The sequence below is a fragment of the Anguilla anguilla genome, chromosome 19 (genome assembly GCF_013347855.1).
Source record: "Anguilla anguilla isolate fAngAng1 chromosome 19, fAngAng1.pri, whole genome shotgun sequence".
In the NCBI taxonomy this organism is placed as follows: domain Eukaryota; kingdom Metazoa; phylum Chordata; class Actinopteri; order Anguilliformes; family Anguillidae; genus Anguilla; species Anguilla anguilla.
Genome location: NC_049219.1, coordinates 16,923,984 through 16,949,078, shown reverse-complemented (window position 1 = coordinate 16,949,078; position 25,095 = coordinate 16,923,984). Strand labels below are relative to the sequence as shown.

The following is a 25,095-nucleotide window of genomic DNA, read 5'->3' as shown; positions in this document are numbered from 1 at the left end:
GTAGTGTAGGGTAGGGTGGGGTAGCGTAGGGTAGTGTAGGGTAGGGTAGGGTAGGGTAGGGTAGGGTAGCGTAGGGTAGTGTAGGGTAGGGTAGCGTAGGGTTGGGTAGCATAGGGTGGGGAAGAGTAGGGTAGGGTAGCGTAGCGTGTGGGGTAGGGTAGGGTAGGGTAGTGTAGGGTGGGGTAGGGTAGCGTAGGGTGGGGTAGGGTAGTGTAGGGTAGGGTAGCGTAGCGTAGGGTGGGGTAGCGTAGGGTGGGGTGGGGCAGTGTAGGGTGGGGTAGGGTAGCGTAGGGTAGGGTGGGGTAGTGTAGGGTAGGGTGGGGTAGGGTAGCGTAGGGTAGGGTGGGGTAGTGTAGGGTAGGGTGGGGTAGGGTAGCGTAGGGTAGGGTGGGGAAGAGTAGGGTAGCGTAGGGTAGGGTGGGGTAGGGTAGGGTGGGGAAGAGTAGGGTAGCGTAGGGTAGGGTGGGGTAGTGTAGGGTGGGGAAGAGTAGGGTAGCGTAGGGTAGGGTGGGGTAGGGTAGGGTGGGGAAGAGTAGGGTAGCGTAGGGTAGAGTAGGGTAGCGTAGGGTAGGGTGGGGTAGGGTAGGGTGGGGAAGAGTAGGGTAGCGTAGGGTAGAGTAGGGTAGCGTAGGGTGGGGTAGGGTAGGGTAGTGTAGGGTGGGGTAGGGTAGCGTAGGGTAGGGTGGGATAGGGTAGGGTGGGGTAGGGTAGGGTAGCGTAGGGTAGGGTAGGGTAGGGTAGTGTAGGGTGGGGTAGGGTAGCGTAGGGTAGGGTGGGGTAGGGTAGGGTGGGGAAGAGTAGGGTAGCGTAGGGTAGTGTAGGGTGGGGTAGGGTGGGGTAGGGTAGCGTAGGGTGGGGTAGGGTAGGGTGGGGGTTGCTTAAAGTTATCAGAGCGTGTAAAATGTTCCGTAGTCACAAATTGCTGACGTGGACCAGAGAGTCTTTTGTTTGTGAAGTTAAAAAAGGAGGCAGTGAAGACCAAACTAATTTACACCCAAGAAACTGCCAAGGCCTGGGTTTGAGGCATTCCAAACGTCTACATGGAATATAGCATGTTGTTATGGTGGGGTTGGTGTTTGTAAATTATATCTTACTCATGCTACCATTTGAAGTTCATTTGCAGCTACAGTCTGTTTTACTCTTGATTACACACAGGCAGCTGGCCATCCATATCAAGAAACTTTAAATTGCTATTTTCCATTTACAAAAGTTAAACAAAAGGACTATAGCAGCAAGCCAAATCAATTCTCAGTTCACCATTAGATGTGCTTTCCAGATGCACTCTCCAAAACTAAGCGTGGGCTTTATCAAAATTAACACTGTATTTAGTTTGGACTCATTTTGAAGACACAAGTAAAACAAAGTTGTTTTGGTCAGGAAACTTGTTCAGTCCCTTTCAGCTGAGGGGGAGCTGCACTGTGAGAAGTCCAGCCTTTAATTTAACACACAGCAGGGCTGGGTGGCTGTTTGCAGGGGTAATTCACGTTCTTGGAAAAGGTGGGGCAAATGAGGGAGAAGGAGAGTCAGACCAGGTAACCAGGGGATGGATCCTGTGGCTGAGAGACTGCAGTCCAGTTCACTTCAGGCAACGGAGGCTTCACGCAGATGGGGTGCACCTGTACTTCATTAGAAAGCCCATATTTTCACAGAAGCTCGGCCATAAAGCCCACACTGACGACGTCGGCTCTTTATAGTGCAGCTTAACTCCAATTTGGCTGCTGCGTTTTCGTCAGTCGAGTACCACAGAGGTTTGGCAGAGGTTCCGGCTAGCTCAGTTTCCTCCTCTCGCACTCGCTCTCTCTCTCTCTCTCCTTCTCTCTGTCTGCGTCTGTGGCTCCTCTTCTCCTTCTCTGGAGACCTGCGCCCGTGCTCTCCACACCGCTCAGCCGCCTGTCTTGGTGAGGGTGACAGCCCTTCCGCCATTCCCCTGGGACGCAGAAAGGTAAGCACACCTGGACCGAGCCGTGGCTCGCCGGGGTTTTAAAGCTCTTTTCCGTTTTTATCTCCCCGGCTTCACAAACGAGGCACAACCTCTGGAGCCGACAGCGGCGGTGAGCGCGGGGGGGTTGCTTTATTTAACATAACGCTCATCACGGGACCTGATCTTTATCGGAGCCGTAAATGATAGATGCTGGAAGCAGTCTGCATGGAGGTACAGCGGTATTTGCACTCCACTGTTCACAGCTTCATTCTGAGACTAAGCTTTTGAATCATGTGTGTGTGATGTGAGATCCTGGATCCATTTGGACTGAATACTGCTTGGTCACGGATTCTGACCAAATTCTGGCAAATTCCAATTTTTGATCAGTTTTGCACTTGGTGTATGATGTCTAATGTCTAAATACATTTAATCCAATTTTTGACCACATATGTGTGCTGTCTAGGTGCAATTACTTTAAGAACTTGAAGAAATCCAGTGTTTCAATACTTAGTTTTTTAAATTGCCATAAATGACTTATATTCTAATGAAAAAGGTCTTGAAATATCTTTTACCACTCTGTTGAGACACACACTGTTAACAACTGCAAGAACTAATGACACATGGCTAAAATTAAACACTAAACCACAAGCTCATTCATTAATGCTGTGAATTGCATTTATTTTTTCCACAGTAATGCCATCACAACTTATATTTGTAGGTCATGAAAAATATTTAGCAAGATCACGACCTCTGTCATGTCCAGGTTTATTAATTCAAAGACAATATCTGCTTTAAGTGCCAAATGTATTTCATATCTATACATTTCATCAAATTCCTTGATTGGGTAGACTATCCATCTGAGGGTAAAATGGGCTCCATTGGATGGAAAGTGTGCTGTGCCCGGAGAGGAGACAGACAGCAGTGTGAGCCAGGCTGCACAGTCATAGGGAGGCATGCTGAGCATGTGAGGTTCTCTGCGGTGGTAGTGGTGAGACAGCATGCACAGTGCGCTGAATGGGCAGCACTGTTCTCACAGCTGAGGCTGCTGAGTCAGCAGGGCCGAAAGGAGGAGGGCAGGAGAGGTGGAGGTGCGTGGAGGTCTCCCTCATTCCGCAGAGACAGAAGGAACACAGCCACGGTACGATGGCTGCAGTCCAGTGGCTCTCTGGATGAGCGGTGACTGTTACCACATGTTTATCCATCGGTGATTCACGCACATTTTGTTTCCATAATCATCTCATCTACAAAGCAAGCAGTACTGCACTTTGCCTCTGCAAATGTGGCATTCAGTTTTTCCTCCTGGTTTGTCTTGTAAAGATTTACTGGTTTGTTTTGGAAAGATTTAACATGCTGTATACACTAGCTTATTACGCTGGATCAGTTACACATGGTACAGTAACAGTAGCACAGATGCAACAAAAATTAAAGTAAACCTTATAATATAAAACATCCAAGTTCATTTGCTGGGTAAATGGGTCAGTTTATCCAGGTTTAAGTGAATAAACTTTTTAACGGCTTGTCTCGCAGAGGTTGGATGATTTGTGCTAGTTCATATGGCATAGGCCTAATGGTTTGTTCCTGTTTTCCTTGGACAGGTTTAACTAGGCAGAGGAAAGATGAGTCCTCTTCATGTGCCCCTCTTGGCTCTACTGATTGGCAGTGTCCTGGGTCAATACGATTATGACTATTACCAAGGTCCCGCCATGATGTTGGGCCCATCTGGGCCTAACTGTCCCGAGGAGTGTGAGTGCCCCGTACATTTCTCTAGTGCCATGTACTGCAACAACCGTCACCTCAAAGCCATTCCCATGGTCCCCACCGGAATCAAGTACCTCTACCTTCAGGACAACGACATCAAGGAAATCAAGGCCGCCGCCTTCGTCAACGCCACCGACCTCCGCTGGCTGATCCTTGACAACAACCAGATCACCAGCGGGGCTGTGGAGAAGGGTGTCTTTGACAAGCTCAAGTCGCTGGAGAAGCTGTACTTCAACTTCAACAACCTGACCGAGCCTGTGGGCCCACTGGCCAAGACCATGAACGAGCTGAAAATTATGGGGAACCAGATGTCCAAGTTCCCCTCGGGCATTCTCTCCGGACTGGAGAACCTGACCTTGGTCGACCTGCAGGGCAACCAGCTGACAACCGAAGGCATCGCTGGGGCCTTCAAGGGCCTCAAATCCCTGATCTACTTGGATGTCAGCAAGAACAAGCTGGGGAAGCTTCCGACAGGGCTGCCTGGCTCCATCGAGATGCTCTACGCCGACCACAACGACATCAGCAGCATCCCCAAGGAATACATGCAGAAGCTCCCCACTCTGCAGTACCTCCGCATCTCCCACAACAAGCTGGCGGACTCCGGCATTCCAGCCGGGGTCTTCAACGTTTCCAACCTCATTGAGCTGGATCTGTCCTACAACAAGCTCCAGAACATCCCTGAGGTCCACGAGAATCTGGAAAACCTCTATCTGCAGGTCAACCAGATCAACAGTGAGTCCTGCCTCTGGCTTTTTCTCCCTCTCTCCTGGACATGCTCCAAAACCGTTCATCTCTGTCGCCGTCTTCCATTAGCGTCTACCTTTGCCTGCCGTTCCCCCATTACGCTCATCCATCTCAATGTGCTTCTACTGCTGTCTGTCGACCTCTCCCTTCTCTCCCTCTCTGCGTTCCTCACCATTCTTTCTTTTCTTTGCTCTGTTTTTATTGTTTTCATCCTTCAGTCTTGCACTCCACCAATATGCCGATTTACAATTTGCCAGCAGCACAGGTCCCTTTGGCACGACATGCCAGCTCCTTACAGACCACAGGTCAAACCTGACAATCATAGTTGTACTTCAGTTTTGGAAATGCAGACTATTTCCAGATGAATGTAAGTTATTCTATGGCTGAATATACCACAGTCTATGTAATATGACCCTTCAGATGAATGTTGTGGTAGGTGGTCTGGTGTAAACACAGTAATATGGAGAGGGGGTGTGCATATTATACTGTATTTTCACGATACACAGCTGATGCTAAATTGTCCTGGTTCCACCTGAAGCAGTGTGAACAGACTCCCTTTGTGTATTACATTTCAAATAAGAGTCGGGGCTTCAGCCATCAAAAGCATTTATAGCATCTCTAATGCTACTTACACATGACATTACATTACATCAAATGTATATTGTAGTTTGTTGGGTTGTCTCTGGTGAGTTTCTCCACCATAGCAGTCTTTTAAATGATTGTTTGGTAGTGGCTCACTGACACTTGTATTCCCATTCAGTAATGAACAATAGCATCTCTAAAAACACTAACAGTCATCCAATACAATGAGAAGCTGCATACGTGATTTAAGCTCTGCATCTGATTAAAACTATGCTAGCAATATGATCGCAAACTCACCAATAACTTTCAGAGGCTCTCTATATTGATTGGTGTTATTCACAAAAAAATGCAATCAGCCAATCAGAGCACTTCCTGTTCCCTCAGAGTTTGACGTGGGGAGCTTCTGCAAGATCATGGGGCCGGTCAACTACTCCAAACTGAGGCACCTGCGTCTGGACGGGAATAACTTAACACGCACCAGCATGCCCGATGAGGCGGCTAACTGTCTGCGCATGGCTACCGACGTCATCCTGGAGGCCACAGACTAGACACCCTCCTCCTGCAAAGCACACTGTCACTCACCCCACTCGCTCACCCCGAAAACCAGTGGAACCACCACACTTCCAGTTTACAACCACCCCTCTGGCTATGACCCCGGGTGCCCGCCCCTCCCCCTTCTGCTATAAATATGGAGAATGGGGACAGAATTCTGTAGATATTACAGATGCACAAAGAGAGTATTTAACAGAGTTAATCATGGAATGATGTAGCCTCCCAGGTCGAGTTGCATTTAATCAAACTGCCATTTTTGTTCTTAAAGCAGCCGTTGGGTGGACCCCACGCCATTCAGGCTTTGGTACTTTACGTTTTCCCAGTGCCAGGAACCTTTCAGACTTTCCCTGGCGCTCTTGCACAGTCAGTCGATAAAACGTGTATGCATGAAATGGGCAAATCTGTAGAAAGAACAGCGGCAAATTTGGGTAGTCTTCAGTACAGACTATAGCAGGGCCGGGTTATGTTTAGGTGATCAATAATGACAAGAAGAACTTTTTCTTGATGTGTCTTCACATAGCCTATGAGGGTAAATATTCCCAATTTAGAGGTACGCACAGTTTCAACTTAGATTTATGACACATATTTTAAATATGCCATACCAGAGATGGTATGGCATATGCTTAAAGGAGACTCACTTTTATCCTGGCATTTGTTCATTTTGTTTTTTATAGCTTTTTATTTCAAATGGTGTACATGACTGACGTGTGTTAATGCTGTATCTCAAACAAAACCTTCAGGTAAGGAAAACTAAAATTATGAGGACAACTGGACTCTTTGTCCACACTGGCATATAACATTGAAGTCCACAGATTATGTAGTATCTAACGAGAAGTAAATATCATCTTGAATTGACTTCAGTCATTATGACCAGCTTAAAACAGTGAACATGATCAATTAATGTCGTAAAATTAATGTGAACGCTTGTCTCTTTGTATCCTTTGTCACATTTTCCAAGTAAGAGAAAACATAACAAAATATGGAGTGAAAGTTGCCAAATGAAATGATTAAGATATTGATTCCTCTATTTTTGTTGATGTTCTTCAGGAGATTGAACCAAAGCCAACTACTTTCTGTCTAAATAAGCAGCATTGTGAACATCAGCTAATACATTGTGTAAACACATATGCATTTCCCTTGGCCTGCATGCACTGCATGGTATATCTGTATGCTAATAAAACGTAGCATTTTAAGTTTTCGCGTTCATGGTTACCTTGTTTTGTCAGACTTGTCATTTCATCATGGCTTGGAGATCATTCAGCAAAGGGAAATTTACTGTAAGGATATACAAGATAATTCAATAAAAAATATAACTCCCAAACCTACTGCTTTGTTAGATATCTGTTAAATACATGTGTGGACTGTAAGAAAACATGCAACCATCTATAGACCATGAGACCACTTGAGGCACTGAGGACATGCCCTCACCAAATCTGGACATGTCCTCAAAAAACATTCTGACCACAAGTCTTAAAACGCAGGCAAGTACGACCACACATCTGAACGCTCAACCATTATATTTTTTCCTACACCATTATAATACTTGAGGTTTACGACATTTGCAGATTATTCCGAATTCAGCCACAGTTGCTGGCAACACAGGCATTGGCTGCTAAAAACAGACAGCAGTGACAACTCCCGTAAAATGAATATTTAAAATGAGAATTTTGTACTTTCGACAGATTCACTCTTCATATATGGATAAGATGTAGCTTTCTTGCCCTTGCAACTTTAAAATCCCAGCCTATGCAACCATGGTAAATCATATTAAACGTGTGGAGTCTTCTCCAGCCTATGCTACCATGGTAAATTATATAAAATGTGTGGAGACTCAATTCTGTTATCTAACAGTCGTAATTCATTGATTTACATTCATATTTATACTGTTCACACTGTCTCTTGAGCTCCCAGCATTTCACCTCTCTGTTGTGAAAAGCAGCACTGCCAAAGCAGTGAAGTCACAGGATTTTCCTTTCTGAACGCAAAGGGCTTGCACCTCCCAAGTCCTGGAATGTAAACTGAATTCACTAAGCTTGTCCCATCAGTGGGCACATGACTGTGTGGGCGTGTCCTTTTGGGGAAGCGATGCTGATTGGATGGTCTGTTGGAACACACTCAGACAGACAGACGGTGTCAGGCAGACAGGTGAAGCACCTGGAAGGCCACCTGCAGGCGTCTGTGTGCTCTGTGCTGGAGCACCGCTCAGCGGCTGGGCTTCATTAGTGTCTGGCATCTCCTCCAGTCGGGCCCATCTGCAGCCCAGGGAGGGGGGGCTCTGGGGTTGGACCGGCCCAAACATTCCATCCCATGGAAAGAGGGAGAGGAAGGAGGAGGGAGAAAGAGAGGGAGGGGTGGAGGCTGGGGAACGGGACCCGGTGTTTCTCACTCTGAGCTCTCCTCACTCCGGCACGGCGGTTCTCTGAGGAGCTTCTCCGGGGACCGGCCCCCACCTGCAGCTGCAGCCCAGCTTGCTCAGAACCCTAAAAGAGCAGCTCTCAGACGGCCTTTCAACAGCCATCACTGGAGCACACTGCAGAGAGAGGCTTCTGGGTTCAGTATCCACACTGCAGAGAGAGGCTTCTGGGTTCAGTAAGCACACTGTACAGAGAGGCTTCTGGGTTCAGTATCCACACTGCAGAGAGAGGCTTCTGGGTTCAGTAAGCACACTGTACAGAGAGGCTTCTGGGTTCAGTATCCACACTGCAGAGAGAGGCTTCTGGGTTCAGTATCCACACTGTACAGAGAGGCTTCTGGGTTCAGTATCCACACTGTACAGAGAGGCTTCTGGGTTCAGTATCCACACTGTACAGAGAGGCTTCTGGGTTCAGTATCCACACTGTACAGAGAGGCTTCTGGGTTCAGTATCCACACTGTAGAGAGAGGCTTCTGGGTTCAGTATCCACACTGTAGAGAGAGGCTTCTGGGTTCAGTATCCACACTATACAGAGAGGCTTCTGGGTTCAGTAAGCACACTGTAGAGAGAGGCTTCTGGGTTCAGTATCCACACTGTAGAGAGAGGCTTCTGGGTTCAGTATCCACACTGTAGAGAGAGGCTTCTGGGTTCAGTATCCACACTGCAGAGAGAGGCTTCTGGGTTCAGTATCCACACTGTAGAGAGAGGCTTTTGGGTTCAGTATCCACACTGCAGAGAGAGGCTTCTGGGTTCAGTAAGCACACTGTACAGAGAAGCTTTTGGGTTCAGTAAGCACACTGTAGAGAGAAGCTTCTGGGTTCAGTAAGCACACTATACAGAGAGGCTTCTGGGTTCAGTAAGCACACTGTAGAGAGAGGCTTCTGGGTTCAGTATCCACACTGTACAGAGAGGCTTCTGGGTTCAGTATCCACACTGTACAGAGAGGCTTCTGGGTTCAGTATCCACACTGTAGAGAGAGGCTTCTGGGTTCAGTATCCACACTGTACAGAGAGGCTTCTGGGTTCAGTTTCCACACATTTCCTTCCAGCTGAGTCAATGTTGAGGGAGGAAGAGAACTGACGATTCTCCTGGGAAAAAATAGCTATTCCTCAGTTTCTACTCTCTGCCTGTTGGGTTGGGCAGGCTTCCCTATCAAAAACATCCTTTGGCTTTTTGAGGCCCGTACCTCAAAAATGGTTTTAGTTTCATTTTTATACCCTCAAAAAGAGACTACAGGTGTTAAGCAGCCAATACAGGGAATAATTAACACACTAGTAAGCATGACTAAACTGTGATGTCATTATATTACGTATCTATATGTGACACATTAGGGCAGATTTATGTGCATAAAACCCGCAGCACCCAAATGCGGCCTGATGAGGGCATGTTGGTGCATATGCAGTTAACATCTTATCTACGGTCAGCATAGGACAAAATTCAGACTGCGATATTCCAGCTGTGGTGGCAGTTGTTGATAGAAATGACCCAGATGCAAGATGTAATGACGCAAGGCATGACTATCGGTGGGGCGGAATGGGAACGCTGTGTGGGAGGGATCTAGGTCATCTTTTATTTCTCCCAGAAAAGTCATTATTTCTATGACTGTGCGTTTGTCACAGAAGTTGCAGGTGTCACTGATTCTATGCTTTTTGTCTCATTTTTTGGCAGTTCCGTGTCATTCCCTATTTTAGCGCTGTCTGTGATTTTTTGGCGGTTTTGGATGGCAACTATAACACAGCCAGCAGTCAGTTGCTACAGTCAGTGACAACAGGCACTCCATAAAAGACTCTAACCTCACAATGTAGGCTACAAAATATACCAAATATAACTTTAAATAAATAAAAACCAACACATAGTAACTCTGTCTTTATTATTTAATTCTATTTTTTTACGAGCAGCAACTGCCCACTGATTTCTGAAACTTAAAGCGCTAGTTACTGTCTCTATGGTTGCACATGCTATGTGAATCATTTCCCACCGCTGCGCATGAGATGTATTGGTTAATCTAACAAATTCATTTTTTAAAACGCTCCATGATTTCTGCCACTTTTTTCAGTTTTCTTTTTAACAACTTTGCTGTGACTGCTCTGTGAGTTTAGTCAATATTTTATGTGACAAACAACCACCCATGAATACTGCTTGGCTGCTTAATCTGTACGCAAACGTAATGTGTTTCGCAGTTTCTTCAGAGGGGGGATGAAAGAGGGGATTCTTGTTGTAAAGATTCTCTCAGTGCATCTTTGATGCCTATACCTGTGTCTCTGACTTGCTTGCACCTCTATTTACCACACCTGCTCTTCAGAGGCAGATCAATTTCATGCAAAAATCGACCCCCATTAATTACGTTAATTTTAGTAAATTCAGTGGAATGCATTTCTGTGTGACCCTCCCTTAAACGCACATGCGTTGAGGTGAGAAGCGCACCTGGCGATGACACACGTACTGCAGCGCGCCTGTTTAACACACACCACACGGGCCTGGGGCACAAGGCTCCATATCAGCACCTGAATCAAGTCACAAAAGCCTTAGTAAATCCAGCCCATATCTTTTTAACACAATGTCAATATTTAATAGCTATAATGACCACAATATTACCAACAGTATGCAAAGCAAAGGCCAATTTTGTCTGAAAGTATCATTTAAAAATTATGAAAGTAGAAAGAAAACATTGTTAAAAGGAAAAAAGAAAATGAAATTTTGCTGAAGGAGTCCCCGTACCCAGCCCTGACTCCCAGCATGCAGCAACACACTTACATCATTGAATTTTCCAGCCAAAAAAATTGTAAGTACCAAAAGCACATCCTGATTCCAATTCCTTGTACAGGATACAGGAGGTGCCAAAATGCGTGTTATTAATATGCAATGTGAAAGACTCTTCACTTTTCAAAGGTTAACCGCAACCTTGAGGGATCTTTAATGAATTTTAAAAAATGAATTATTCTATTTTTTGAGGGTGGGGTGTGGGGTTCATTTAATTTGTCAGCATAGTGGGTAAAAGGCAGAGATGAATCATGGGAGGTGTCAGCTTGGGACCCTGGCCATCACACAACCTCCATGTGCCTCACACGTTTGGGCCCATTCAAATGTTCTGATGCACTGTTTCCAAGCACAGGACTGGCGGGTACTCTGCCAGGACCTGCCAGTCCCAAAAAAACGGGCCTCCCCTCCAAAAACAGCTTTTGTTTTCCGTGGGCTGAAAGAGCACCTCAGGCGAGCGATGGCAGGCTCCTGGGGCCCGTGCTCCCCACTGCAGCACGCAGGCTCTCAGCTGGCCCGGGGCCCGCTGCAGCCCGCCGCTAACTCTGCGTGACGCTGAGGGCTACAGGTACAGCCTCGCCTGTGTTAGCCGCTTCAGCTTCTGCAGCCCTGGTCCTGCAGAGCCACAGGGCCTGCTGGGCTCCAGTGCTACTCTGCACTTAACTCATCGCTGAAAGCAGTCCAGTAGGTAACTCACTTCCAGTCCCGGATTTTAAGGTGAAAACCAGCAGAACCTGCGGTTCTCCATGACCAATGTAGCAGGATGATGATCTGAATCTTCATGGTTTAATCTTTAATCACATAAAAACAGGTTTGCTGATTTGGAGAAAGTTTTAATTAAACCAATCCATCCCCGAGGCCCACGATAAACCACATGACATCAGGTGTGAAATAAAAAGCCTGTGAGTTTGACCTAACTGTGCTGTTTTTTGGACATGACAGTGCGGTTCTAATGCAGAAGCCATGGGACCTGGGCTTTATAGAAGAGTCCAAATGCTTTCGCTGCTGAACACAGCAAATGGCACTGTGCTGTGTCTAAACTGTGCTTAATGGAGCTGGACAGAAGTTCTGGACATTCAGAACATTAGGCAAGTACCACCCGCTGTTTTTCAGACGGCACACATGATATGTGCTAAACTGTGCTGAGCTGTGCCCTTCTTTGTCAGGGAGATCAGTAAAATCACTAACACTAAATCTGCTTTCACTGACCGCTCTACTGCAACCGAATCAGGAAGATTCAGCATCCGTATCTGTTTTTTAATGCAAAGCTTATTTGGAAACGGTCACAGCTTGTTTCTGTGTGTTTAATGCAAGTCTCATCTACTCACTTTCCCACCGCAATCCCCAGCAGGGGCTTCCCCATCTGTTTTCTCTCTCCCCCTCTCTCTCCATCTCTCTCTCCCTCTCTCCCCCTCTCTCTCTCCCCCCTCCTCTCTCTCAGAGCAGTTCGAGGTCCAGATGTTCCCGTGTTCTCCCGTGATGCTCTACCCACTGGAGAGGCCCACAGTCATGGATGAACACAAAACTGAATGAAAGAACAACTGCTCCACCACTTCACTGCTCAGAAGAACACAAACCTAACCTCACTGCCCAACAAAGAAAGCCACCATCTTTCAGTTTACTGTACAACTCCTCATTCACTTCACAAATCCCAAGCAAAGCCCAGTTCATTCACATACAGATTACATAAGGACCCAGCAGAGACCCCCGCCCACATCGCAGTAACATGGCCAGCCCCTCTCAGGGTGGGAGATTCTGGCATTCTTCAGTCGGCATGCTGGAGCAGCTCCCACCCCCCTCCTCAGACTCTTAATGACACAAAGACATACAGCCCCCCCCCCCGCCCCCCAGCCCAGCCCAGCCCAGCCCAGGGGCTCGGACCATGGGAAACAGACAGCGGCTGCACAGCTCGCACACACAAAAGGGTTAACCCTCTCCCCCCCACCTGCAAGAGCTCACTCAGGGGGCTGTTTTCACTTCTCCACTCTTTTTTTCCCCTTTTTTTTGAACAAAAAAGCAGATGCAAGAGAACTGACCAATGGGATGTCAATGCGCGCACACGAAAGACAACCCCCCCCTTCCTGCAAACCACCCCCGCCCCCACCCCTCCCCAAAACATCCACTCTACCAGCCAGTGTCAAAGGTAGAGCCTAGAGGGAATCACAGGAAAAACAATGCAAATGTAATAAGGCTGGCCCTGAACGCATAGGAAGCACAGCAGTCTGAGACCCTGCTCCAGCCTCTCCGCTGCAGCCAGAGCAGAGCAGAGCCAGCACAGCTTGGGGGGAGCCCCTTCTCTCTCACCTCAGCCCACAGGCTCCACCACAGCAGGTAAAGCGCTTTCATCTTTCTGCCAGGAGCGGGGAGCGGGCACGGGGGCATTCTGTTCATACCACACCACTCTGCGGAGGCTGGTGTTGGCACAGAGACCTGTAGGTGCTGTAAACTCTCTTCCTTATCTCAGCTGGCTGTCGACCAGCAAGCAGCTCTTTTGTTTTATGAGAGTACCTCAGTATTGCATGTTTTAATGAGCCCAATGGCAGCTGCTGGGTTAAATATTCCATAACATGGTTATCAGGGGATGTTGAGGCTTAGACAGAGATTTGTGATTTCACACCTTTTGATCATGTGTCTGATAAGATAGTCTTATCAACAGTTTACCTGGTGAGCAGTGCATGTATATGCATGTTCAGGAACTCGGAATAAAGAAGTGGACTGTTGTGCCAGGGAATGTGTGTGCTCTGGTCAGTTTTCTCAGGCTTCTCAGTCTACAGCGTCTGTGTTTCTGCAGTCTGCCGTATGACAGACAGCCTGCCTGAAGCACTGTGTTCGGAACGCATGTAGCAGTGCTTTTCGCAAGAGTGAATTGCCTGTTCAGGGACTCCTGTTAGCTTGACCCATTTGACATTTGCACTCGGAAAGCAGACACTACCCGCATGCTACTTTTTCCCCTTCTTAACAGACTTGCCACCTACTTTCCGTTGAAAGAAACAAAACTATTGCAGCGGGGGATGATTTGTTTTAGTTAAACATACATTTTAAAGTGCTTGCCTTTATCTTAATGAAGCGGAGGCCTTGGTCCAGTGGAGGTGTATCTCCTGTACTCCATGATGTGTTAAGCTACATTTCAGCAGCATTGAGGGGAGCCATTGCTTGCAATGCCCTTCATGCAGTTATTCTACTTGGCTCGGTGAGAGAGCCCCCTTTCTCAGGAAATGATTGTTCTCATATGAACGTGTCCACCCTGAGGGCCAACATTTGCTTTCAATATAATTTCTGTTCCATTTTTTAATGAAAAATGACTTCAGCGACTGCTCATCCCTGTTCCTCCCTGTTCCAGTAGGGCGTTACTGTAGCTAACAGCGTTCGCATCTTGGATAACTTTGTATGAACATTTACAAGCAGTCTGTAAAGCCACTGACAGGCATTCAGTGATGATGAGCACTATCAAGGCTGTAATAATGCAGCATACTGTGAAATCTGCAATGCTGTTTCCTCAGTAGTCAGGATGAGCAGACACATTTGCACAGCTAAACATGCACATGTTGTGCCTCGCATGCATCTGATTCTGTACCACACTGATGCCAGTGTAATGAAGTGTGCTGGCGGACTGCCTCTGGACAGATGAGGAGGGCTAGGTGCTGAAGGAGGGGCCACGCCTCGCTCTTATAAATAGCAGAGATTCCAGAGCCTCGGGGGCATGTCTAATGAGGCCAGCCCATCAGCCGCTAAGCTGACAGGGGAATGTCACAAATCCTCCTTAACCGATTGCTTGGTCAATAGGTCACATGACTTCTGTCCATCATCGTTCAGTTTTATTTTTTGGCACTTCTGCTGAAGGATAGCGTTACGCCAGCAGCTCCTGTAGTTCATTGTGTGAGAAGTTTCCGGGTGGTTTCTGTAAAGTATTTGCTGCATGACTCAAAGCACCATCTACAGTGCCGATCATGTTGCATGCAGGTACACATTGCTTTAGGTCATAACAGTGCTCTTTAAAAAAACATCCTTTGAATACTTTTACTCTATTTAGTGGAAATAACAGTGTTTTAAGTTCCAGGGCCAGCTGAGAAATTGTCTGTAATACGCAATAATAATAACAACATATCTCTGCCTTCATCCCACATCTGTCCTCATTGGAGGAATACAAGCGTTGCTCAGCTGCACAGGAAATTTGAGAAACGGCTAACTGTATGAACAAGTTCCCATCCTATTTCCATGTTTGGGTTCAGGGAAAGGACACAAGAAAACATCAAGCTGGGAACAGAATTTTAAAAAGTTAAATTAAAAGATTTTCCAGTGTCCCAGAACATTGAGACTGATAAAAAAAGGTTAATTACCTTTTTTGATTATTTAGTGAAAAGGAATTTAATTTTAAGTAATTGGAAGAGGGTAGAAAGCAGACATGTTTTACCTGTGTAGGTTCCTCAATTTGTCCTTATAAACCCAAGCTGAAATCAAGCTATGGCTACATCAGGTTGACACAAAAATGTGACCTTCTACAATGGATGTAGTTCAAATTGATTTTGGAACCAACGGTGAAGGGCTCTGGTGATTCTATAGTAGGGTGAGGTGCATTTCCCAGCATGACCCCAGTATCACGGCATGAGGATTTACTCATGGAAGAGTGGCCTAACATTGCCCTCTCCCATTCCTGTCCACTACCTGCACATGATTAGCATCTGCTTTGGGATTTATTCAGAGACAAGTTCACTCTGACAGCAACTCTACTACATTAACCAAATTTGGAGTGAAGAGATGCAGCTGCTAGGCAGCCAGTTCTTCTGAAGGAAATGATCAACCCCCCAAAAGCTCACATGCTGCTCTCATATTTTTAATTCAGTCGTCATCTTATAGATTCACGTCTGCTATACCTGCAGCTTAATTTCAGAAAAAAATGTGAAAATATTATAATTTTGCTGCTTTCGTTGCTGTGTTGGAATGGATCTCTTTTTCCACAGCTTTTAAGATTTTGTCAGCCTTGTGTGTTGTGCCATCGTGGCATGTTAGCGTGAATGCAGTTTGGAAAGTTAGCACTCAATCACCATGTGAAATGGCTGTAATTGTAGCTGGACCTGGGGACCGGAGAAATTATTTTTAGTTATTTTATGTTACTATATATTTTGGATAAGTGGTCATGTATCCAAAGTCTGTCATTGTTACAGTGCAACAAAGAGCATCAATTAAAAGGATATTTTTTGCTTGAATCGCTGTTTATAAAATGTAAAGAATAAACATACTTGCATAATAGCCATGCAGTGTTTAACTGGACGTTATGCAAACATATAGTTTTGCACCAAAAATAGGACAGAGTCCCATCATCCATGTAGCAGTGTGGTTACTGTCCAGGCCTATGTCAGATTCCACATATCACCTGCAGCTGCAGTGGGGAATGCACAGCAGAATTCCTCCTGCGTACTGCGTATATCAGTACTGTGGACACACATGCAAACACTGAAAGAGCTAAAATCTGGATTTCACACCGCAGCTGGTTTCACATCATTGATATGCAATGATGTTTTACACAATAAGCTTACGTAAAAACACCAGCAAACTCACAACAAGAGGATGTGAAAATGCTCACAAAAGCTACCCTAACTTTCAGCTTATAAGGCTTCTGAGCAAACTCCCTCTGGAAAATAAAAACCTGCATAGGTCCCTAGATTGGGCATATATTATTATATCAGATGTAAATATAGCATGATGAGACCCAGCATGGGGAGATACAGCATGGGGAGACAGAGCTCGGGGAGACACAGCACATGGATATTACAGCAGTGTCAGTGCGTCCTAATGACAGACGCTTAGCGTCCCTGCAAAACGCCACTCGTGTGTCAGCAGCACACTCAGACACGAGCCCCTCTGCCCCGGCCCCAGCACAGCTTCAGGGATTAGGCTTCCTTTTCACTCAAAGAAGCCAATTAAACTGGATTTAACAGCACTTAGATGAGCCGTCCACCGTCAGAGGAAATGGGAACACCCTGCCCACAAAATAAGCCTGTCTGCCTTCTCTATCTTCAGTGCGTCTCTGCATGTCCATCAGTGGCGGCTGGTGAGCTCAAAATCGGTGGGGCGGAAAACTTCCCTTAAACTGATTATGGGTCTCGACCTGTTTTCAGTCATTTTGATTATAAATACAGCGATGAATTCACTAAATACTCAATACCATCAGATATAGCCAGCTCTCCTCTATTAGACCATTTAGTGAGTAATAAAATAGCTTTTATTTGTATTGCAATATCATTTATGGATGCATGTAGACCTCTTCTTTCCCCACACTCACACTGAGAATATTCATGGCAATGGTGTAAAATGTGCACATTTGAAACATTCTTGAAGCGCAGGTCTTTATATTGCTGGTTAAGCTGAAAGCTAACGTGGAAGTTAACAGAGTGGTATATCAGAGTGGAATTACCAGTAGTGTTTGTTACATCCGCATTAGAATGTTCAGTTAAGAACATTCTAATCACATATTTGTGACCTTACACCTTAAAGCGTTAAATATATAAGCAGGACCAGGAAATATAATGCATTACTTAAGAATGTATGGCCAAAGACAAAGATTTTTGCGGCTTTTTGATATTTAAATACATTTTTTTAAACTTCTGTGAAATATATTTATCATATTTACTAAAATATCCAAATATTTCCAATGTATTGCAGTACATAAGGGAGCAGTCATGCCAATCCTGAGGGGGTAAATGAGTGTCTCACTGATGGGATGTGAGAAGATAAACGGCTCTCTCTCCACTAAGAGGATCAGCAGTTCAGCTTCACATTCCGTAGCTGTGCGTGCTTAAGTTCAGTCACCACTCGCCTTCAAGCGTGGTTCGCTTGAATGAACTGAAACAGGACTAGCAACTGAAAAGCCAGTAAGAACACTGAAAAAAAATGGCTTTGGAAAGTGTTTAATTACCAATACCAAGGACCTGCGTATTCAGCATGTATAAATTACAGCCAACAGGAAGTGATGGCATGGTCATATTTCCAATTAGCACTTAAGATAAACTCAATATCAGTCACAGAGAGGCTGAGAAAGGTGGAGATGAGGCGAGAATATACAAAAATGAGGACAATTTTCATGTCCCTTTGTCTGCTAATTCTGGGTCCGGGGCAGAACGAGCAGAGGTCACAGAGGGCGCATTAGCCTGTGTGTAAATGGGCCATGACCAGTGTCGTCTGGAGCCACTCCGGAACAAATCAGCAGGGATCTGCCACAACTGGATTATGACCATCCAATTTGGACGATGGTGATTGGTCAAGGGGCTCTTTACCATCCCCAAAAATGACCCCATCCCACGTCTGTGGCCAGTACAAATACAGGGATGAGTCATCGATTTCCACACTGCGTCACCATAACAGGACTGGACGATAGACACTGAGAGCACAAAAGGTGTGTGAGTGAATGCACAAGTACCATATGTGTATGTGTGTGTGAGTGTGTGCATGAGTGTACATGCGCAAGCATTAGTGTGTATGCATATGTGCAAGTGTGTGAGAGTACATGCGTATGTGTAGGTACTGTATGAGTGAATGTGTGCATGTGTGTGTGTCACCCTTTTGAAGATAAGGGACAGCAGATGAGGTTCTCCACTGGAAATGCTAGTTGTACAGGATACAGGGTGAGTTTGGTATAATAACTATACAGGGTATAGGGTGTGTTTGGCATCAGAGCTGTACAGGTATAGGGTGTGTTTGGTATGATAGTTGTACAGGGTATAGGGTGTGTTTGGTATGATAGTTGTACAGGGTATAGGGTGTGTTTTGGTATGCTAGCTGTTCAGGGTATAGGGTGTGTTTGGTATGCTAAGTATACGAGGTATAAGGTGTGGCTGGTATGCTAGGTGTACGGGGTATAGGGTGTGTTTGATATGCTAGCTGTACAGGTATAGGGTGTGTTTGGTATGCCAGCCGTATAGGGTATAGGGTGCGTTTGATATGGTAGCTGTACATGGTATAGGACGTGTTTGGTATGCTAGGTGTGCAAGGTATAAGGTGTGGCTGATATGCTAGGTGTACGGGGTATAGGGTGTGTTTGATATGCTAGCTGTACATGGTATAGGGCGTGTGTTTGGTATGCTAGGTGTATGGGGTATAGGGTGTGTTTGATATGCTAGCTGTACATGGTATAGGGCATGTGTTTGGTATGCTAGGTGTACATGGTATAGGGCGTGTGTTTGGTATGCTAGTTGTACGAGGTATAAGGTGTGTTTGGTATGCTAGCTGTACATGGTATAGGGCGTGTGTTTGGTACGCTAGGTGTACATGGTATAGGGCGTGTGTTTGGTATGCTAGGTGTACGTGGTATAAGGTGTGTTTGGTATGCTAGGTGTACATGGTATAGGGAGTGTGTTTGGTATGCTAGGTATATGAGGTATAGGGTGTGTTTGCTATGCTAGCTGTACATGGTATAGGGCGTGTGTTTGGTATGCTAGGTGTACGTGGTATAAGGTGTGGCTGGTATGTTAGGCGTACCGGGTATATTGTGAATTTGACATGCTAGGTGTGCATGGTCTGTAAGGAGTACAGGGTTGGGTATGCCGAGGACCCAGCCTGACTTCGAGCTGTCAGTGTGTTTCTCTTTGATCATGCGGTTTCAATGCTGAAATCCAGACCCAAAGAGAATCAGGTCCAGGTGTAAGCCAAAAACAAACACCCTGAATCTATACTAGGAACATGTGGTGGTACGGATGAGTCCAGCATCCAGTGAGGAGGCTGAGATCTCAGCCTGTTGCCTGTAGTTTGAGTGTGAGGCTGAGACGGGAGTAAAGTGGTCATGTTTGGATTGAGCTTAGTCAGGTGTACATAGTCATGTTAGCACAACTCAGGAGGAGGTGGTCATGCTCAGGTTAGTCAGGTGTATCTGGTGCGTGCTCCTGTAATATAAAACACAACGTCATCAACTGTGGGAGTCTGGATCAAACAGATTCACTTCAGGTCATGTGTAAGACAATAAGGCTGGACTCAGGACAATATCCTGAGGTTAAATAGTCCACTGTTACATCAGAATGCGGCCAGAAGATCTACACTTGACTATTAAATGAGATACACGCAGTGACCTTTGGCCAAGATATGGTGTGCAAATATAGTCTGGACCAGGAAGGTCAGGTCATAATGAAAACATGTCAAGCAGCTGTAGAGGGCTGACTGGACCTGCCCTTTGACTTTTTAACATGGTAGGAGAGGTGGAATACAAATGACTTAAGTTGGATACAATTAAATCCAAGGTACACCCAGTCTGATATTACAGTCAAATTACCTAGTTGGTATGATTGTATCAGAGGTGCAAAATAATTGTAACAGTAAATGAAAATGCCCCATAATGTGCGTACGCAGATTGTTTTCATCACATACTAATGTAATCAAGGAAACACATTTCCAATGGCAACGTGAGACCAGCCACATCCTCAGATTAGTAAGCGTGGGGCTTTACTCATGAAAAAAGACTGCATAAACGCTGACGCACAAGCAGCTTTGTAACCTCTGGTGTTTTGCCAATCTGGTGTGTACTTGTTATAAATGCTGTGACCAGACTAGTCGTTTCTTTTCCATTAATCATTAGGAGTGCCCAGAAGATGAGGCTATGTCAACACAGAAAGCAAATTAGCTGAACACAAGTGCTAAGGGGTGTTCCCGCTGGTTTTTACAGGCTAAGCATTATGATGGAGGTCTTCCTGGTCCTGTCCTGCCTGCTGCTCGTCAGCTCGGTCAGCTCCCAGGACCTGCCGTACGAGGACATGCTGCAGCAGCTCCAGGCCTGCCCCAAGGAGTGCCGCTGCCCCCCCAGCTTCCCCCACGCCGTGTACTGCGACAGCAAGGGCCTGAAGGCCATCCCCCCCGTCCCGCCCCACACCTGGTACCTCTACATGCAGAACAACCTGATCGAGGTGCTCTCCGAGCAGGCCCTGCGCAACGCCACCCAGCTCCGCTGGGTCAACCTCAACCGCAACAAGATCACCAGCGAGGGCGTGGACGAAGGGGCCATGAAGGCCATGTCCAGCCTGCTCCACCTCTATATGGAGGACAACCTGCTGACGGACATACCCTCCCCCCTCCCGTCCTCCCTGGAGCAGCTCCGCCTCTCCAGGAACAAGATCTCCAAAATCCCCCCGGGGGCTTTCTCCGGGATGGACCACCTGTCCCTGCTGGACCTGCAGGGGAACAAGCTGGAGGACGACTCGGTGACGGAGCAGAGCCTGAAGGGCCTGAGCGGGCTGGTCCAGCTCAACCTGGCCAAGAACAACCTGAAGAGCATGCCGGGCGGCCTGCCCGTCTCCACCATCCAGCTCTTCCTGGACAACAACGCCATCGAGAAAATCCCGGCCGAGTACTTCAAGGGCCTTCCCAAGGTAGCCTTCCTCCGGCTCAACTACAACAAGCTGGAAGATGGGGGCCTCCCCAAGGACGTCTTCAACAGTTCAAACATCCTGGACCTGCAGCTGTCCCACAACCAGCTGACAGAGGTGCCCCGGTTTCCCTTAAGTCTGGAGCACCTCCACCTGAACCACAACAAGATCAAAAGTAAGTATGCCCAACCCGCAGGGCTGAGAGTGCAGAGCCAGACACCACGCTGACCTCTTCTCAGCTTAGGATATTACACTTGCAACAAATAACTGCAGTTAAAGGTTTTGCTGCTAACAGTGATCAAATCCAGCTCAGTCATTAGCTTTCTATGAGGTAATGCACCCCATTGTCTAGATCTAAGCTGACCTTACCATACCAGTGCTGAATGTGCCCTGGAGTCCTGAGATGATGCAATATTATCCATGACATCAAACAGGGAGGGCAGGATGTACTTGACCCTGAGTACCCCCCCCCCCCCATCACTCAATAGCAACTCAAAAAATGTATACTCAGGGGCCAGTGGTCTGCCCACAACAGCTGCTCAACCATATGAAGACCAGTTTTTGGAATGTTTTTTTCTTCCACATTCTAAGTCTTCTAAGTGTTCTAGAACTCAGTTTCTTTCTATTACCACTACTGATTGTTACATCAGCAGTGAAGTGTTCAGTTAAGAACATTTTAATCACATAGTTGTGGTCTTATACCATAAAAGGTTAAATTTTGCAGTCCTTTAGTACAACAGAAGAATTCAGTCAATGGATTGCAGGGAAAAAGATGATTTACACACATTCTGGAGCATCAGTGTGATGGGAAAGACTTTCAATTATGAATGGGCTTTCTGAATTAGAAAATAAAAGTTGATTTTAAAAAAAAAAATGATTCTTGTGATTGCAGGCGTCAATGGATCTGAAATCTGCCCAGTGCCTCTCAGTGAGTTTTACGACTATTTCGATGAAAAGGGGCCTCGACTACAATACCTTCGTCTTGACGGCAACGAGATCAAACCCCCAATCCCAAGGGAACTGATGCTCTGCTTCCATCTGCTTAGATCCATCGTCATATAACAGCATCTCACCTCTGCCGCCACATCCTCACATTTCGCCATTTGTCAAGGGACAGATCGAAATTAACGCATCCGTCTCAGAGCGGAGGCATGGAAATAATAGAGAAAATAACAGACTATGACTGTGAAGATGCTGAATGCACCGGTCAGTAGCTCATAGTAACTTGAGTTTCATTAGCATTATGTAGATACACACAAGACTGTAGTACTGAATTTGTTGACCACCTATTGTGCCTGCTTATTAATCCCAGGGTACTTCATATCATTTGAATGTTTTTAGTGATCTTACACAATGTCTGTACAGTATGTTCATGATCTCTGCAAGATGAAGTTGCGTCACTTCAAATAAATTACTTATTGAGTCTAAAGGCAAGAAAATTGCTTTAAAAAGCAATTCTTTGTAATGTATTATTAGCATAAGGTTTATTTCCTGTATTCTGTTCACATGGCTGGATTTTTAAACTTTAATGTAATCAGAAATATATATCAGAAACACATCCTTTTCTCTTCTGCATAGAAAGTTAGTTTTCCTGTTTCTCTGTTTGTGGTACTCTTGTTTTTCTGATTCTACTGAAGACCTTTAAAGCTAAACTGGACTTAGCTGATGTACTGTATCCTCTGGTTCAAGCTCGGAAGCTATTAACCATGTGAAGTTTGTTAATATTTAAAGCATCTTCTCTGCTCCAAAGTAGTCCGTTCAACAGTTCATTAAAAAACCCCTGTGTAGCAAATAAACTGGAACACTTTTCTATGTTTTGATTGGCAGACTACAGCTGCTTATATGAGGCTGAGGGTACCCAGTTTATTGATCACACTACCGTAACATTGCAGTTTTAGCAAACATTATGGAACGGTTATGATGTCACTTTGTATTGTGGATGGTAACGACATGGCAAAGAGGTGAGCATTGCCAGCTTTCTGCTTGCATAACAATGCATCTGCATTCTCATACAGAATACAACAAGAATTGCTGTTTATTATTGCTGTTGTTTATGCATTTTCATAGTTTATGTCCTAGGTGTAAGCCAAAATGTTTTTGACTTGCTCAGCTATTTTTTTCCCTTTTGTATGAACATATGTGAATGTTTGCTTCTAATGACACAGTGCAACAATAAAGAATTGTAATATTTCTCATCACCTTTTGAGGATAATCATCGGGCATACAACGTAACATCCTGTCAGCATTTTATCTAATGCAGAGAAAATGAACCTCAGCGTTCTGTGTCGGCCGGGGCTAAAGACCACCCTCACCAAGCAGTCAGTGTCCCCCCCCCCTCCCCCCAGCCCCTGTGGAGCAACGCTCCTGCACTCCCAGTCCCAGCAGTGCGCTCCACATGGGAGATCACGCTCAGAGACACCGTGAACCGCGCTACACTGGAAAGATGCGCATATTTGAGTGGTGCGCACGTGTGGCAGAATGTGAGTGAGTTCTTCAGAAACTCGAGGTCCCCCTTCTCCCGCAGCCCGCCCTGACGGATCCCCCCACCCCTGATTAACGACGGCCTGACCGCCTTTTTGAAGTCTGCTTCTGTGGTTGATCAGAACCGCATGTGGAGATTTTTCATGAAATACCACAACACAAATCAACCGGAAAGTGCAACCAAGTGCCAGAGCTAACCGTGAAACCAGCCCAAAGATGAGGGAAGAAAATCTGCATCACTGACTTATCACACTACACACTTCCTGAACATAGCATGTTGTATTCCTCTTGGCTTTCAGCGTTTTTAATAACCAAAACTGGCTGAGAGAGAGTAGTTCCCAGGTGTACTTTCCTTTATCTCAACAGTAGGGCAGCATGCAGATGTTTCAATAGCAAAATGTAGCACATATACGGAACATAATTGGTAAAAACTGTAAAACAGAGAATGGCACTCGTTTGAATGTCAGACACGATCATCAGGAGGAACAGCCCGAGTACTATTATCCTGATTGGAAAAATTTAGGTCATGACTGGTGTGTAATGAGCTGGCTCCTATGGGACAGGTATACCCAGTGAGGTTGAGCTCTGCTCCAAAACCACTTCAGTCTTCTGTCCTCCGAACAGTCGATTTAAAGTTGCATGCCTTTAATCCCCTTGGCCCATCCATCAGCTGTGTTTACTGCCTGTGGCCACAGCTGACACAGAAACCATAACACACACATTGCCTAGTGAGGACAGCTTGAGCACTGCACCCTTCACAGGCCACAAGGTATCATGGGTAATTGCTAGATCCAATGATCCAATCCAATGATGTATGTTGACGGGAAACATCTTCTTGTACTCATAACTCTCGATAGGGCTTCTATTACATTCTCATCATTTTTCTCAAATTTTATTGTAGAAACTTTCCTATAAACATCCCAAGGAAAAGCCTACGTTTAGGGCCCAGGACACTATATTGTTGTGAAATGACCTCTATACATCTCTATGGATACAGGAGGGACAGCGGTATGGTAAATGGTAAATGGACTGCATTTATAGAGCGCTTTTATCCAGGTCTCTGAGGAGACCTTCTTGTATTAATTATTTTTGACGACAGTAACTACAGACATGACCGTGATCTGTCTTTCCTCTGCTTCCTCCTTACCTGTTAGCTTGATATGTACAGATAGATATATGACTTATTGCTCCCAGTCACAAACTTAAACTGAGAAGCTATGCATGTCAGCTCTCCTATTTTTCAACAAAGTTTTTTTATCAACACCACCTGTGACAGTACAAATTTAAAAACCTAAAAAGTAAAGAACCTAAGACTTGAAAAATGTGTAGTAAGCTGGCTGGAAACAGGAAATGAGATTGAAGAGGCCCTCAGCCCTGCTGCAGCTGTTCCTTGTTCAGGTTTGTTGCCCCCTGATCCAGGTAACATCCTACCTCCTCCCACATTCGTTTCTCATGAATCTCTCTTCACACTGAATAACTCTATTGCTAGCTGGCCAGAGAATGAAAAAACAAATGGTCTAAGCATGAAAATGAGCGGCTAACTT

The 25,095-nt window shown here is 45.8% G+C and overlaps 2 protein-coding genes and 1 long non-coding RNA gene across 3 annotated transcripts in view; 2 read left to right on the top strand and 1 right to left on the bottom strand.

The window, feature by feature from the left end:
* LOC118219122 overlaps positions 1-25,095 on the bottom strand; it is a 48,522-nt gene that overhangs the window by 9,856 nt on the left and 13,571 nt on the right. The gene's annotated exons all lie outside the window — the stretch shown is intronic.
* On the top strand, positions 1,436-6,878 carry LOC118219120 (lumican-like). The gene is made up of 3 exons (XM_035402037.1): positions 1,436-1,942; positions 3,517-4,411; positions 5,390-6,878. Exons 2-3 carry the CDS (start codon positions 3,538-3,540, stop codon positions 5,551-5,553), a joined length of 1,038 nt encoding a protein of 345 aa, XP_035257928.1. The 5' UTR covers positions 1,436-1,942; positions 3,517-3,537; the 3' UTR covers positions 5,554-6,878.
* LOC118219121 (keratocan-like) lies at positions 12,858-23,261 on the top strand. The gene is made up of 3 exons (XM_035402038.1): positions 12,858-13,058; positions 20,374-21,245; positions 21,963-23,261. The coding sequence occupies exons 2-3, from the start codon at positions 20,384-20,386 to the stop codon at positions 22,130-22,132; spliced, it is 1,032 nt and encodes a 343-aa protein (XP_035257929.1). The 5' UTR covers positions 12,858-13,058; positions 20,374-20,383; the 3' UTR covers positions 22,133-23,261.